The following is a 15,304-nucleotide window of genomic DNA, read 5'->3' as shown; positions in this document are numbered from 1 at the left end:
CAGTATACAAACAATTTGTTGGAATAGTGGATTAAAAAGTTTATTCATCACTTTATTTGGAGTCTATAGAGATTCCTTATTTCCTGGAACTTCCTGGCAGATTAAAACTGTGCCCCAGATCAGGACTTAAACACCAGGACCTCTGCCTTTTCCTGGCAAGAACTCTGCCAACTGAGCTACCAAAGCATAACTCATGACTTGCCCTCGCAGCTTTACTTCTGCCGGTACCGCATTCGTACCTCTCAAACATCACAGAAGCTCTTGTTATCTCTGATGAAGCAAGTGAAAGAGCTTTGCATCAGGATACAGAATGTGAAAGGGAGGTAATATTTACATGAAAATTATTTGTTTGTCACGTAGGCTACCTTGGATTTGTAAATCTAGTTCAGCTGAACTGATGTTTATTATTAGCGACAAAGACAATTAGCAAGTAAAAGCATGCTGCAGGGAAGTGAGTATATGAATTCATTAAACCTACGAACTCAAAAAATATGTTATTCTTTCAATAATAGATATTCAAGGATAGAAACAATAAACAAGTGTGAGGAAAAGCAATCATTCGCCTGTTGCTGTTTGACTTGGGGCTTGTAGAAATTTACTGCAGCACCCCGAGTTAACTAACTTCTGGGCTACTTCTCTTTTTTTAGTTTACGTACACACTCTCACACAGAAAAACACAGACAACCTCACACACCCACTCAGCTCTTCAGTCAGTGTTGTTTCTACCACAGATGGGTATGTTAAGGTGACTGACTTGTTCTATGTGTGAGAGACAGCATGTCTAGGGGAAAACTGTGATCACTTATTGTTTCAACTAGTTTCCTGTACTATTGTTGGAGTCACGAATGATGGCAGTCAAGTTTAGGCTTGTTCTGGAAACCTATGTCACACACACACCGAGAGCAAATGAGCATTCAGTAGTGTTCGGAGCAGTCTGCTCTTAATTCCATAGCTAATGCGAGCATTAAATGTGATAGTAGCAAGTTTTCCAGTGAATTTCTATTTCATTTGTTGTGAGTTGTTATTGCTGATGGTGGTGGTAAGTCATAAATTCTACATAAGCAAGCGAGAGACATATTTTGCAGGATATACGCTTCCATAAAGCAGAGTCTATGCGCATGCACGTACCGCAATTGTCACTTGGAATCGTCAACAATGCCATCCCTATGCGCACATGCACAAACCACCATCATTCATGGACCTGGCTATAGTGACCCTAAAAGATGATTATTATATTCTTGTGAGCCATAGCAGATGCTTACGGCTTTTTGAGTGTTGTTAATACCATGTTTCTCGTTTCCTGGCTCATATGCAGGGTGTCCACAATGAGGCTCCAGCATTTGAACTCATAAAATCTGAAAGGAAACACAATTTATTGACGAACAAATACAGGGAAATCATACAGATGCTCATCAAGTTTTTATACAAAGGTGGACAGTTCAGTACACTTGAACATGGGCACCACAGGTAGCGTGAAAAATATCAAGTCTATAATTGATTTTGTGCCATGTGTTGCGGAGCATCTGTTCTGTAACAGAGCTAATGACAATTCTTATGTGCTGTTTCAAGTCTTGCAGGTCCTTTACTGGTGTAGTGTATACCTGGTCTCTCACATAACCCCACAAGAAAAAATAAAGGGGGGTTATGTCGGTTGAGTGCGGCGGCTAAGGAATTGGACCTCCACAGCCAATCCATCGTTTCGGGAATGTGTCATTCAAAAATTTTCGAACATCAAGGCTCCAATGGGTTGGTGCACCATCCTGTTGAAACACCACATTTGGCTGCAGGTCTGTTATCTGTGGCACGACAAATTGTTCCAACATGTCCAGGTAGATGGCTCCATCCACAGTCGGCTCTTGAAAGAAAAACGGCCCAACAATGCAATTTATCATCAAACCACACCACACATAAACTTTCGGACTGTCGCGCATGTGTTCCCTAGGTGCATGTGAATTTTCAGACCCCCAGATGTGCACATTGTGACGATTGACAGCCCCTGACACATGAAAGATTGCCTTGTCAGTAAACATCACGCGTGATAAAAATGTCTCGTTCGCAGCAATGCGATCTAAAATGACACGTGAAAATTCTTCTCACTTTGGTCGATCATAAGGCTTGGTTTCTTGCACAACCTGCACTTCATATGCATACAAATGTAATCGCTGATGAAGCAGTTTGTGCACTGTTGAATGTTTCATAAGAAGTTCTCGTGCTGCCTGTTTGTCGCACTGACTTCTGTGGACTTTGTTCAAATGACCGCTGCGCTTGTTCCACATGATGTTTGCTGCTCCCAGGCTTACCACCACCATGCCCTTTTGCAACACTCCCAGTAGCCAAAAACTGATCACGCCACTTCTTTATAGTCTTGAATGATGGGGGCACTTTGTTATAAACTCGACAAAAGTTTCTTTGCACTTGGGTCACTGATTGTGCATGCTCCTTCATATCCTCCATTTTGCTAAAACAATTGATTTGCAGCTCCATTACGGCCACTTGGTGTATCAAATTTGCACACCACAAAGGATTCATAGGTCCACCATCTGAAATGAGAAAGATTTAGGATGTTAAAATGTTGGAGTCTCATTGTTGGCACACTGTACTTTTTTTATGAAATGGTGCTAGAACCTTTCATCATCACCCATAAACTGCTGCATGGAATCCTCCTTGCCCACCCGATGTCAGCAGTGAAGCTCCTGTCTCAGACACACACAATACACTTTTATGCTACAACTTACACTGCTGTGCGGTCCTCATGTGCCGCAGATTGACCATCTTCTGTGATGTATCTGAAAGCACTTTGTTCAGTGTTCCCAGATCCACGTGCCTTCATTGTCAATTATTGTAAGTGTTAGCTACTGTTTTCACTTAAATATGAATTATAATTTACATATGTGATAAATGTGAAGACTAAAAATCCACAGGTTTGATCTACAGTTGGTCATGTTTCAAAGCAAAACTCAATCAAGAAAACTTATAAAGTGTCACTGGCCATTACTTATCTTCAGATGACAAAATGTTTATTACTGCTGATAGGCATATAAAAGTGACAATATGGTTTTAACTTTCAGAACTATTAGTTCCTTCCTCAGTGCTCTGAGTGAAATGCTTTTCCATGTTAATCTTCCACAACATATTCCTCTCTCTTTGCTGAGGGAGGAACTAATAGTTTCAAAAGTTAGGATAGTGTTGTCACCTATATTTGTGGCTGTTGGTAGCAGTAACCTTTGACCTGCTGAAGGTTAGTACTGGTCTAAGATTTTTTCTGTCATTTATTGCTTCTTCGACATCTGGTAGTTCTGTTTTCATACATAAAATGCCAAGCTGCACTGTGGTTCCATACCCATGCTACACTATAAGTCTCTTGTTACTGGCTGGGTAAGTTCAAATCTCAGAGGAAAGCGAGGGCATACTATCTCCAACAAGACCACACCTATCAGAGCACTGTAGTGATCTACAGTAGGGTAAGAACAGCTGTATTTATATGCCACTGTGCATTGAGTTGCTCATAGCCAGTGGTATGGAGTGAGAAGAGAATCTTGTTTCAGCACAGTCATTGTCATTTTTACTTTGTTGTTAAACAAGGTCATTGTCATGATTTCTTGTTAGTCTGGTCAAGTTTTCAAACATTTGATCAATGTCATTATCAGATAGCCTTAATCACACTTTTGATACTGCATTTAAATGTATCACAGTGGACATGGGCCTAATACAGTGTCTTAACTACTGACACTGTACTTAACATGGGCTTAGTTTGGTAAATAAATCATGAGTATATCTGATCAAATACCCAAGTATCATATTTCCTAGCTCACTAAAGCAAGCAAGGAAAGAAAGTGCTATAGGGTCATAACATGAGCTCAAAACTAGAGGAACATCACTACTCCAACATACTGTTACTGAACTGTGGCTGTTTCCAAAGCTTCTTGGGCTTGTTGGGCCCTCAATTCATATTCTGACAACAATATTTAACCACTTTACTTCGGGAGATTGCTTCCTGACTGCTTTCACATACAATGTCCATTTTGGTCCTCACTGTATTATATTGCTTTCTGTGTTCAATTGCTACTCATTGTTTAAAAAAATACAGCAGATCAGGTGCAAGCTGATAAAATGAGTAAAAATATCTTAAACAGCTGTTTATACACATGAACAGAGAACATACAGATTCAAAATGAGTTTTACCTGCAGTATTTTAGTATATAAAATGGATGGCTCAATAACCAGCTAAAACAACAACAGAGTATGTGTTCTTGTTCTCATATTTAAACCTGGAAAGAACTCACAATACCTGGACAGCATTAAACCCCTTCCTGCTTGACACATGGACTGCACAAACTATTGAACAGGGTGATGAATCAGTGACCTCTCTGGTGTCTACATTCTCAAGAACTTGTAACTCAATCCCAGTGCAGCTTTCATAATTTTAAATCCACCACCTCCCACCTGATGTACTTGAACTCCACAATCCAAAATGGTTTCTCCTACTATTGCCACTGAATTGCAGTATTCATTTATCTACTGAAAGTGTTCATCACTGTCTAGCACTACTTTATCCTCTCCTTGTTCCAGACATTGGGATTCCAGTGCTGTCTACCAATGTTTATCTAGAACTTTCTGTTTTCAGTTGTTTTGCAGTCATATTGGAGATATTCTAAGTTATCAAATATGTAGGTGACTCTTTCACAGTGCTCCAGTTTGATATCACTGGATGGTCTTTAGAATTAGCTTCAGGTAGTCATCTGATAGCCACAATATTAATTTTGAAGCATGGATCTCAATTCTCTCTTTCAAAGACCTGCGTCAGGCAGAGGGTGATGTGATGCTACTTTGGGCTGTTGCTTGACAAATCCATGTTTCTAGGCAACAGGAAAAATGAATGTGGTCTTGGAGTGGTTGAAGATACCAGTTATTGCAGGCAGTAGTGGGTCAATAATAATCTAGATTATTCAGGTTGTGATGCCATTCTGTCCAGTAAGTCCTTATGTGATACACGTGGTAGATTTTTTGACAGTATTACTACGAGGCATGTTTTTTAAGTAAGGTCCGTTTGAACATAAGTACACAACAAAAGGTTATTTCAAAAAAGGAAATTTATTTTTAGAAAGTACATACTTCACTCTATTTTTTTACATAGTTGCCGGGTTTGTTCAAACACATATCATACCTCTCAACCAAGTTTAAAATACCCTCTTCATAAAAACTTGCCACCTGCTCCGATAACCAAGAGTTCACTGCCGTTTTCATGTCGTCGTCATTGTAACAGTAGCCACTGAGGTGTTGTTTGAGGTGGAGGAACAGAGGAACAGATGGTAATCGCTCGGCGCAAGATCAGGATCGTAGGGTGGGTGGTCTAAAACTTCCCAGCCAAAACTGTCCAAAAAATCATGGGTCTGACCTGCAGTGTGAGGTCTCGCATTGTCATGGAGAAGGACAATTCTCTTTGTCAGCATGCTGCGTCTTTTGTTTTGAATCTCTCTGCGTAGCTTTCTCAGGGTTTGGCAGTATGCTTCTATCATTGATAGTGTCCTTGCATGAAATCAACCAACGAAACACTATGCCTATGCCAAAACACCGATGCCATGATTTTGCACTGGGACAGAGTCTGTTTGGTCTTCACCTTTACAGGCGAGTATATCTGTCTTCATTCCATGCACTGTTGCTTCGATTCGGGCATGATATGCGAAACCTGTGTGTCATCTTCAGTTACGATCTGACTCAAGAAGCCGCAACCTGCTTCATGATAACAAGTCAAGAACTTCATCGCACACTCAAATCTTTGGTTTTTGTGTTCCTCTGTTTGGAGTTTAGGGACCTAATGGGAGCACAGTTTCCTAAACTTTAGGTGTTCAGAAACAGTGTTGTAAAGCACTGATCTCAACACATCAGGAAATTCGTTTGAGAGACATGTTATTGTGAAGCGCCTTTTCTCATGAAGCCACCAAATCGCCTGTAATCAAAGAAGGGCAACCGGAGCAGTCCCCATCATGGATGTTGTTGTGGCCATCTTTTAATGCTTGTACCCACTTATGCACTTTCCATTCACTCATAACAGCATCACCATACACTTCGCAAATCTGCCAACGAATTTCTGCAGCCCACAGGTTCCTTGCTGACAAAAACCGTTTTACTGAGAGAACATCACATGTGGAGGTGAGTTAATAGTCTTAAACATTTTGAAAGCACAGAACAGAACCGTACAGGTTAGCTACAGAGATGAAACTGAGCACAGTTGTTCCCGAGGCATTGGTACATGACGCACACACTCATTGTGGTATGCTCGTGACCTACTAGTGTCTACATTGAAACGGACCTTACTTAAAAAACATGCCTCGTAATATGATGCTTAAGGCAGGATTTTTTGCAGCTACCTTCCTTTACCCCTCATGAAATAAGCCATAAATCTACATCTATATATGTACTCCACGATTCAGCCTATTGTGTGCGGCTGAGAATACTTTGTGTGTCACTGTCACTTCCCTGCTTTCCTTTTCCATCTGCAAATGGTTTACAGGAGCAACAGTTGTTGACCAGCCTCCACATGAGCTCAACTCTCTCTGATTTTACCTTCATAGTCTTTTCACGAGATATACACCCAAGCTGCTATCAATACAAACCTCTATGGGTGATAGCAGCATCACCTGGCGAGGAATGACTGCTAGTCAGCCACAGGCATGGTGGATGTAATAGCAGTGAGTGTGTGCTGTCTGTGTCTAGAAGTGTAGAATGGGGAAGATGCATTGATCTATCTGAGTTTGACTGAAGGCAAATTGTGATGGCCTGGAGGCTGAGCACAAGCATTTCGGTAACTGCACTACTTGTCAGGTATTTCAGGTATTTGAGGAGTGCTGTGGTGAGTGCCTTCAACAAATGATTAAACCAAGGTGAAACCAGGTCCAGGCATTGTGGGGCAGGGCGACCACCCGTCATTACAGATGTTGGGCATCAGAGACTGGGCAGACTGGTAAAAGCAGGACAGGTGGTGAATTGTCACTGAACTAGCATCAGACTTTAATGCCGAACAGAGTACAAGCGTGTCTGAACACACAGTGCACTGAATACTTCTAACAGTGGGCCTCTGCAGCCGACAACCCATTCACCTGCCAATGTTAACACCATGACACGGGCAACTTTGACTGAAATGGGTATGTGACAATTCGCACTGGATGTTGCCACCATGGTAGAGTGTTGCACAGTCAGATGAATCCCAATACCTTCTTCATCATGCTGAATGGGGTCACGAATCTGTTGTCTTGCAGGGGAACAACTCCTTGACATCTGTACTTTGGTACAGGGACAAGTTGGCGGTGGCTTCATTATGCTCCGGGGAACATTCACATGGGCATCCATGGGTCCAGTGGAGCTCATGCATGGCACCATGATGGCCAACAACTGTTGCAAATTGGTTGCAGATGAAGGATAGGTTCAAGAAACAAAGGTGCGAGTTTCAATTGATGTGCTGGCCACCCAACTTGCCAGATCTAAACGCATTTGAACACATGTGGAATGTTACTGAAAATGGTGCCAGAGCTCATCTGCCACCCTCCCTCACCCAATTTACAGGAGTTAAAGTAACTTGTGTGTGCAGATGTAGTGCCAACTCTCTCCAGCAATCTGCTGAGGCCTCTTTGCTTCCATGCTGTGATACAGTGCCACTGTTCTCTGTGCTAAAGATGGACATACTGACTATTAGGTAGCTAGTCATAGTGGTATGGCTGATCAGTGTGCATAAGACGAAGTAATATACTGATTGACTGTTATAGAAACATACATTCGTAGCATTTCTAACAGTAAACCGAACCATAGTGCAGAATACTGCTCTGCTGCTGTCTGTTGCAGGAGTCTGTTTTAACTCCGGACACAATAAAACACATGTAAACAACTGTTTATTATATAATTGAATGACAGCATAAACAGAAATAATAGAATACAGTTTAGTGACATCTACAGGACTGCCAGCCAGAGCTTGAGAAAGGCAATATAAAGAGCATTAGGCCACCAGGGGCCACTGGCTACTGGCTACAGGTGACTGAGGTGCCACTCATGGTTGGCGGCCTCTGGTGAGGGCTTGGAGCACCCAAATAGTGCAATACTAAATGTACAGTGTGTGCTGCAGTAGCGGTAGTGGAGGTATTGTAAAGAGTGGGTTATTACACTCCTCCTTTATCATGGGAAAGAGCCAATAGATGCCAATTCCTCCATGACGGGCTGATGGTTGACACATTCATAGTGTCTTAAGCAGTCATTCTGAGCATGAACAGTTCCTGGCAAACATGGACCAGCAGATAGGGGTGGAAGTAGTGTGAGTGCAGACACATGTGCCTTCCTCCCCCTTCAGGGGAGCAGGCAGATGACCCTGGCACCCAGTAGGCGGGGGTCTTGTCGACATTGGGCTCATCTGTAGATGCTGTGAGCTAGGGAGCCTCTTCACCTAGAGGTAATGTAAGTGACACTGACAGGAGGGCAGCAGGTGCTGGTGTCCACTGTAGGTGGCACCTGCATCAATCTAGAAGGCCCCTGCCTGCGTCAATGTTGGAGGCACATTCATTGGTGTAGACAACACTTGGGGGCACACCCATACGAGACCCTGGCACCGCCACCCTACCGCTCCACTCCTGCGAGAGAAGACATTGCAGGGGCATCGAGAGGCTGACTTGTATCACCCGTGTGTGGCCAGGGTACTGGCGGAGCAGCCAGAGACCACATCAGGAAGGTAGGTGACATGGTGGAAGAGGTGCTGATGTGGCATTCCATGTGGAGGTGTCAGTGCCCACCTTAGGGCACAACTGATTGTAGTGGTGTGCCACAAGACACTCATTGGTATGCACCATGAACACAAGGCCCCTGTGCTGACTGTGGATGATACCCGGAAGACAGTGCGGGTGTCACCCGAACCCCCAAACCCAGACCTGGGTTCAAGGCATGAACCATGATGCATTTACATTATGAAAGTCCACATGAGACATTCTGCTTTGCTATTGGATTGCAGATGGAGGGAGGCACTTTGTTATGGTGGATGCCACTGCGTGAGCAAAAATCTTGAAAGGATCGAGCCAAAAATTGAAGAACATTATCTGAAACCACCATACAAGGTAGGCCGTTGATAGAAAATAATAACTGAGAGTGCCTTGACCATCACATCTGCTGTGGTGGATGACCAACCAACAACATAAGGAAACTTGGAAAAAACATCAAAAAGTAGCTGTGACCTGGCAGTCCCCCTAGCAGTCAGTATCAGGCAAGAACATTCCGATGAGCCAATTGTTTAGTGTGGGAGGCTCCCTAAAGATGGGAATATAGAAAAATTGATAAGTTGTTCAAAGCCATCTGCATAATGATGAGCTGGAACTGTGCCCTCCACATATTAGCCACATCTGTGCCCAAGACTAAATGTTTACCAGGTTGCAAGGCAAGGCACAGAGTGTAATTTTTTTTAAGCTGCACAAGTGCATGCTCACAGGCTGGTGACCACCTGAAGGAATATTTTATGTAGCAACGGTTGCAGAGGGTGAGCCAGAGTAGCTAGACTCAGAATAAACCTGTGATAGTGTATACTACTTTTACGACTTTGCTTGCGCGGCCGCTGCTCGTAGGCGCTCTGACCGTAATTCTGCGTGGTGCCATTCGCATCGCACTCAAGCTCTAAAAGGAGACTGCGAAACCCCTCTACATCATCCTTACATCGGCCTGCAAGGATAACGTGCTGCAACTGCATTGGAAACTTTCCCAGGCAAATACGAATAATTTCTGCAGGCACATAAAGACCGTCAAGGTGTTCATTCGCCTGCAGGATGTGCTTCAACATCTGCACAGGGCTGGAGAATTTCGGCCGGTTTAACTCAGGTAGCATAATGAGTCCGTGTTTTACACGACTCTGCACTGCCACTGACCAATAGATCGACAGGAAGTGTAGATGAAACAACCCGACTGCGTAACAATTGCGTGCAATTGACCTCATCGGTGCCACTGGCTCACCTTCGAGGTAGCCGCACATATACTCTATTTTGTGCGCACTGGGCCACATAGGAAGAAGGGAGAACTCGAACTGCTGTAATCAGGCCCGCGGGTGAATCCCCGTAGCCGAGTTACTAAAGTTTTCAAACTTCCTCACCGTCAGAACATGTTTAAAGTCAAAATCGTGAGTGTCCCTTGGTGAACGTTCCTGACGGTATCTGCACTGTTCCCACCTGGTACGAGATCCGTGATCGTGACGATGATAAAATTCACTATTGTTCCCAGAATCATCATCGGAATAATGGCCCTTTCGTTCATTTCTTTCAACTTCATGGGCCGTTAACCCTTTTAGGTGAAGTTCCAAATGGGCCATGAACTCACATAGTCCCTTGGTAACCCCTATTTGTTGCATATTTATTTCACACTGTCCATCGGACATTTTGTTATCGACCGTATTTCGTCTGCATCTGCTGATGACGAGGTAATCGTTTCCCTATTATTGTCAGACTTACGCGCCACTGCGTCTGAGACCCTGGCTATTTCTTCTCGCATCTCTTGGTGGGCCGTGTCTTGTTTTGTTTGCGTAAGCCCTTGCTCTCGCTTGAGAGCTAGTATCGCCTGGCTGAGGGTTTCTACATGCGCGCTAAGGTGGACCGGGCACTTAGCCGCAGTGTCCTCTATTCGGGACACAAGAGCCACGTGGTCACTCTGGCATTGTTCTGCTAATGCGCGGAGATATCTGGCGGAATTTTGTCCTACTCGGGACTCAAGAGCCGCTTGTTCACTCTGGCATTGTTCTGCTAGCATACGTACATTCCCAGCGAACCTTTCTTCTTGCTCCCATCACATGCTTACTAATGACTTGCTGACCCTCTTCTAAGGCGGAGATGCGTTGGTCAATGATCGCCAGTTTCTCCCCAACACCCTGTACTATTTCACTAGTCAATCTTTTATTTGCTTCCTCGATATGCCTCCTATTTTCTTCCGCTTGTTTTTTATTCATTTCCTCGATATGTCTCCTATTACTGTCTAGTAATTGTCGTAGCATAGTCTGTAATGAATTTGCATCTATCGAATGATTTGAAATCACTACAGTGGGCTCAGGATGGACAACACTTGTACTTGCGTTTTCTGCGTTTTGTTCCTGGTCGGACTCGACGTTTTGACCTCGTCCTTGTTCAGGGTTATTGTCTGGCAGTTTTTTCCGATCGCGGCTCCCTGAACAGCTACGCGGCTCCCTGAACAGCTACGCGTCCCCATCATAAGGATAGTTACTCCTTGCTCCACAATACAACAAGAATAATGCCAAAGTCTCCTAATGGACACACAGTCCCCACAAAGCACCCAAGATTTACTATATGACACCAATACATGCCACAGGACAAGAATCAACCCACACTTGTAACACAATTGAATACTAAATCACAATGTCTATACAGTAATACATGTACAAGATCAAACATGTAAGAAAATGTACACCTATATCATAAATTCACGTAAATTCTGTATTACAGAAAGACAATATACCAATGAGCACATCCAACCGAAAATAACTAATCCTCACTGCGCATCAGAAGATCTCTGGTTTACCGACATCCATGACCAGAGTAAGCCATGTGTAACTAACCACGTGGTCGGCTCCCCACGGATAAAGATACATAAAGCAAGGAAGATTTACGAGAAGGCAAAGCTATTACTATTTAGAAAAATGAAAGCTTATACAGGCACAGCTGAAGACAAACAGACATTCATACAGAAGCAAGTGCTCACTTCTTATTGACACCTTTGTGTGGTGCTCTTCTGGTGGATCCAAGTCTGCTATAGAAATTTACTAAAAGGAAAATCTGCCAAAGTTTTGCATTCCTCACTGCGACAATGCAACGCAACCTTTCAGAGTTGAAAAGCGAGACCAAAAGCTAACAGCTCTCCCCTCGCCAAGTAACAACGCACCATGTGGTCAGTCTAACTCACCCTTCTTCGACTGGAGCACAGCTGTGGACGCTTCCCGTACCGGGGGCAGACTGCCTTCCGCTTCTTCTCCAGCCTCTTCCACGCTCCACGTGGCCCGGAAAACCCCAAGATGCCATTTTGGATTTCTCACAAGTAGCGAAAACCTCTTTGTCTACTCGACCACTACGAGAGTTGGCTATTCTGTACAACTGCTGCTGAGTCTGTATGACTATTGCAGACTTTCTGTAGCAGACTACGCCACCGTGTAGCAACATGACACACAACCACATTCATTCAATCACACCACTATGATAATTATGAGAAAAGAGAAACAAGGAAGGAAAGAGAAATACTAGTGAAAATGGGCTACCGGACTAATGAAAGTTGGCTACAGGAACCTTTCAGCATTATCTAATGGAACTTGCAGACGGGCCTCAGCAAGGTCAGTTTTGGAAAATAATTAGCCCCCACCCAATTTTGCAAGTAATTCATCAGTTTAATGCAGAGGGTATGTGTCAGTAACAGCACTGATGGTAACTTCGAAGTCTCCACAAGATTGGAACTGAGCTTACAGCTTTTTTGCAATCACCATTTGTGTAGCCCACTCATTTGTTGAAATTGGTCAAATAAACGAGTAGTAAAGCAACACGTGAAGCACAAACACTGCAGCTCTGCCACTCAAGCCCGATTAAGACTACTGTGGCTGCTTGTTGCATTGCTAAAATTCTACGCGAGCTGCAGTGGAGTCCACTTGCGACAATAAGAAGACAACAAACTACACATTTCATCAAAGGAAAAAGAGGTTGTTCCTGCCAAGGGGCCACTTGACACAACTAAGTTTCCACTGTTCAACAGTGAAACTGCCACAGCAGGCATGGCATTTTAATTTATTACTCCTTAACTACTAACTCTATTTGCAACACATGTTGCAGATAGTATTTACGTGTACCACCAAATGCACCTGCAAAATTACATCATTGTACAATGTATAGTTCAGGGGATATGATGTCATAAATATTGAACTGTGAGAAGATGAAACCACAGGATGCAATTCACTAGAATTTCAGTGAAATATATCAAGAAATATGTGTGAAATATTTTAAATATAGCTGAAATATATGGCATTTGTGAACCCAGGCAAAACCACAGGTAAAAACTCAATCTAGACTCCTGAATCAATTTCAACCATACTTGGTACACGCATTACTAGTGGGAAAGAAATACTGTGGGGATGGGAACCATCAACTTCCAATTGGTGTGGGACTGATAATGTGATGATCGATAGGGGGGAGCGGGGTGAGAGATGGGCTACTAGAAGATTTTGTATGTCCATCCTTCTGACTGGATTACATAATAGAGGATTGGAATATATACATACCCTGGCAAACCTGGATATTCAGTTAGTATATCCATGAGACTGTGGCTGTTGGCTCTATGAGCCATAGGTGCAAGCTGAGGTAACATGACATTTGAAGTGTGAAGCATACATCTGAATTTAATTGTGGAACGACCATTGAACAGAAAATTTATTTTAGTGTATTTGCCAATAAATGTTCATGCACTGGTTAGAAACCTCTTATAAAGAGGAAAAGTAGCTGATGACTGAGCAAACAAGTCCTGCAAATCGACAATTAACACCACATTTTCTTGTGTTTTTTATTTTTTACAATAGTTTTTCATGGTAATGTAAAAGTGAGAGCAAAGACTGTCACACACACACACACACACACACACACACACACACACACACACACACACTTTTATACATTTCGATGTGCCTTTTATGGTCCATTCTGTAAATGCAGCATATTTAAAATAAAGGTATTCACCAAAGATGATTATATTATTTACAGGTCTAGTAGTCATCCATGTTTGCGAGAGTCTATTTCTGTATCCCAATTTGCATCTACAGGGTGATTATTATTAATATGAGACGTGTGGCTGCAAACATCAGGAAATACCCCAAAAGTGGATGACAGTTCCAAGGCCAGTCGCTGCATGTGTGGCGAGATACATCACTTAGTGACATCACATGTTCAGTATTTATCATCCACTTTTGAGGTATTTTCTGACATTTGTGGTCCCATGTTTGTTATATTAAATTACTTTTCTCAGCGTCATCTACATCACTTCAGGTGTTTTTAAACACTTATAAGAGTCACCATGTATATTGTTCTGAGTGGAGGCTACTTTCTATTTTGTTTATAATTTGGTTCACATTTTCATTGCCATTCAGACATAATCTGTTGCTGTAGTATGTAGGCTTCCTGGCACCTTTACTACATGCAATTTTTTTCCTCATAAATATGTTCTTAAGTTGTGCTACTCATGAAGTTTTAATTTTAGTGGTATTACTTTACATAAATAATCTCATAGTTTGAGAAACAAAATAACCAGCATTGTACTGTGTGCCTGATAGGTTAAGTCCTATAATGTCTAAACAAATCAAAGTTTATATATTCCTATTCTGTTTCAGCTTTTCATGCTGGCTTCGGGAAGGAATCAAGAGAGATCACACTACGCAATGCTAAGCGAGCTGTTACTAACCTAGCCCAGCAGCTAAGGTATGAAATGTCTCTTTATGTCTCATTATATATTACACTAGTTCTGAACCAGTATTTTCATTTACTAATGGCTTGTGGTGGGTATTGGGAACTCCCTCAGCAACAACAGAAGAGAATTAGGTGAAAACACACAAAACACATGGTGCCAAGCCACTTATTGCCACAGGTAACATAATTATGTGGATAGAGGAAAAAATCAGCTTATGCAAAATTAATAGGCAGTTAAAAGAAAAGATAATTGTTGAGAATGTGACGCTTAAATATGTATGATCACAGTGCATGAGGATAATGGGTTGAGTGAATAATTGGGAGAATTTTTGTGGCAGAAGAGCAGCATATACTTATCAGTCACCCTATCAGGAATTAGTGGAGCAATGCAGACATATATAATATAAGAATATGGTTAATGTCTTACTTAAGATTTTTTTTTAAATTGCTTCATCAGGAGAAAGAAAAGGATGGATGGTGAAGTTGCCAAATGAAAGGAAGAGATTCTTCAAGCCTTTGATCAGGAGCAACAGAAGGTCCTATTCACCTTGATAGAAATAGTGGACTAACAGCCATGGTACAGATTGTAATAAATTGTAAGAAAGAGTTGCTTCCTGCAACTTACCTTCAGGAGATTAAATGTGCAATATATATGTAAAGGTGAAAAGCACATACTACCCCCACTTTTGAAGCAGTGGAAAGAAAGTACTGTGTGAGTGAACTTTGTATTCACAACTGGAGAAAAAATCAAAGACGGCTTCAAGAAATGAATGGCAGTTTTTGGAATTTTGCAGCAAATAAGCAAAGCATCCGGACCTTTAAAAAAAAAGGACACTCTGATTATGTAGATG

At 42.4% G+C, this 15,304-nt stretch overlaps 1 protein-coding gene across 2 annotated transcripts in view; it reads left to right on the top strand.

Moving 5' to 3' along the window:
• The window catches only part of LOC126337296 (transcription factor IIIB 90 kDa subunit), a 342,489-nt gene that overhangs the window by 2,887 nt on the left and 324,298 nt on the right, over positions 1-15,304 (top strand). For both annotated transcript variants that reach the window (XM_050001455.1, XM_050001456.1), the window contains exon 2: positions 14,378-14,465. In XM_050001455.1, the coding sequence (XP_049857412.1) occupies positions 14,378-14,465 (88 nt within the window). The remainder of the gene's footprint in view (positions 1-14,377; positions 14,466-15,304) is intronic.

Source organism: Schistocerca gregaria, chromosome 1 (genome assembly GCF_023897955.1).
Source record: "Schistocerca gregaria isolate iqSchGreg1 chromosome 1, iqSchGreg1.2, whole genome shotgun sequence".
NCBI lineage: Eukaryota > Metazoa > Arthropoda > Insecta > Orthoptera > Acrididae > Schistocerca > Schistocerca gregaria.
This window is presented reverse-complemented; position numbering and strand designations above follow the sequence as displayed.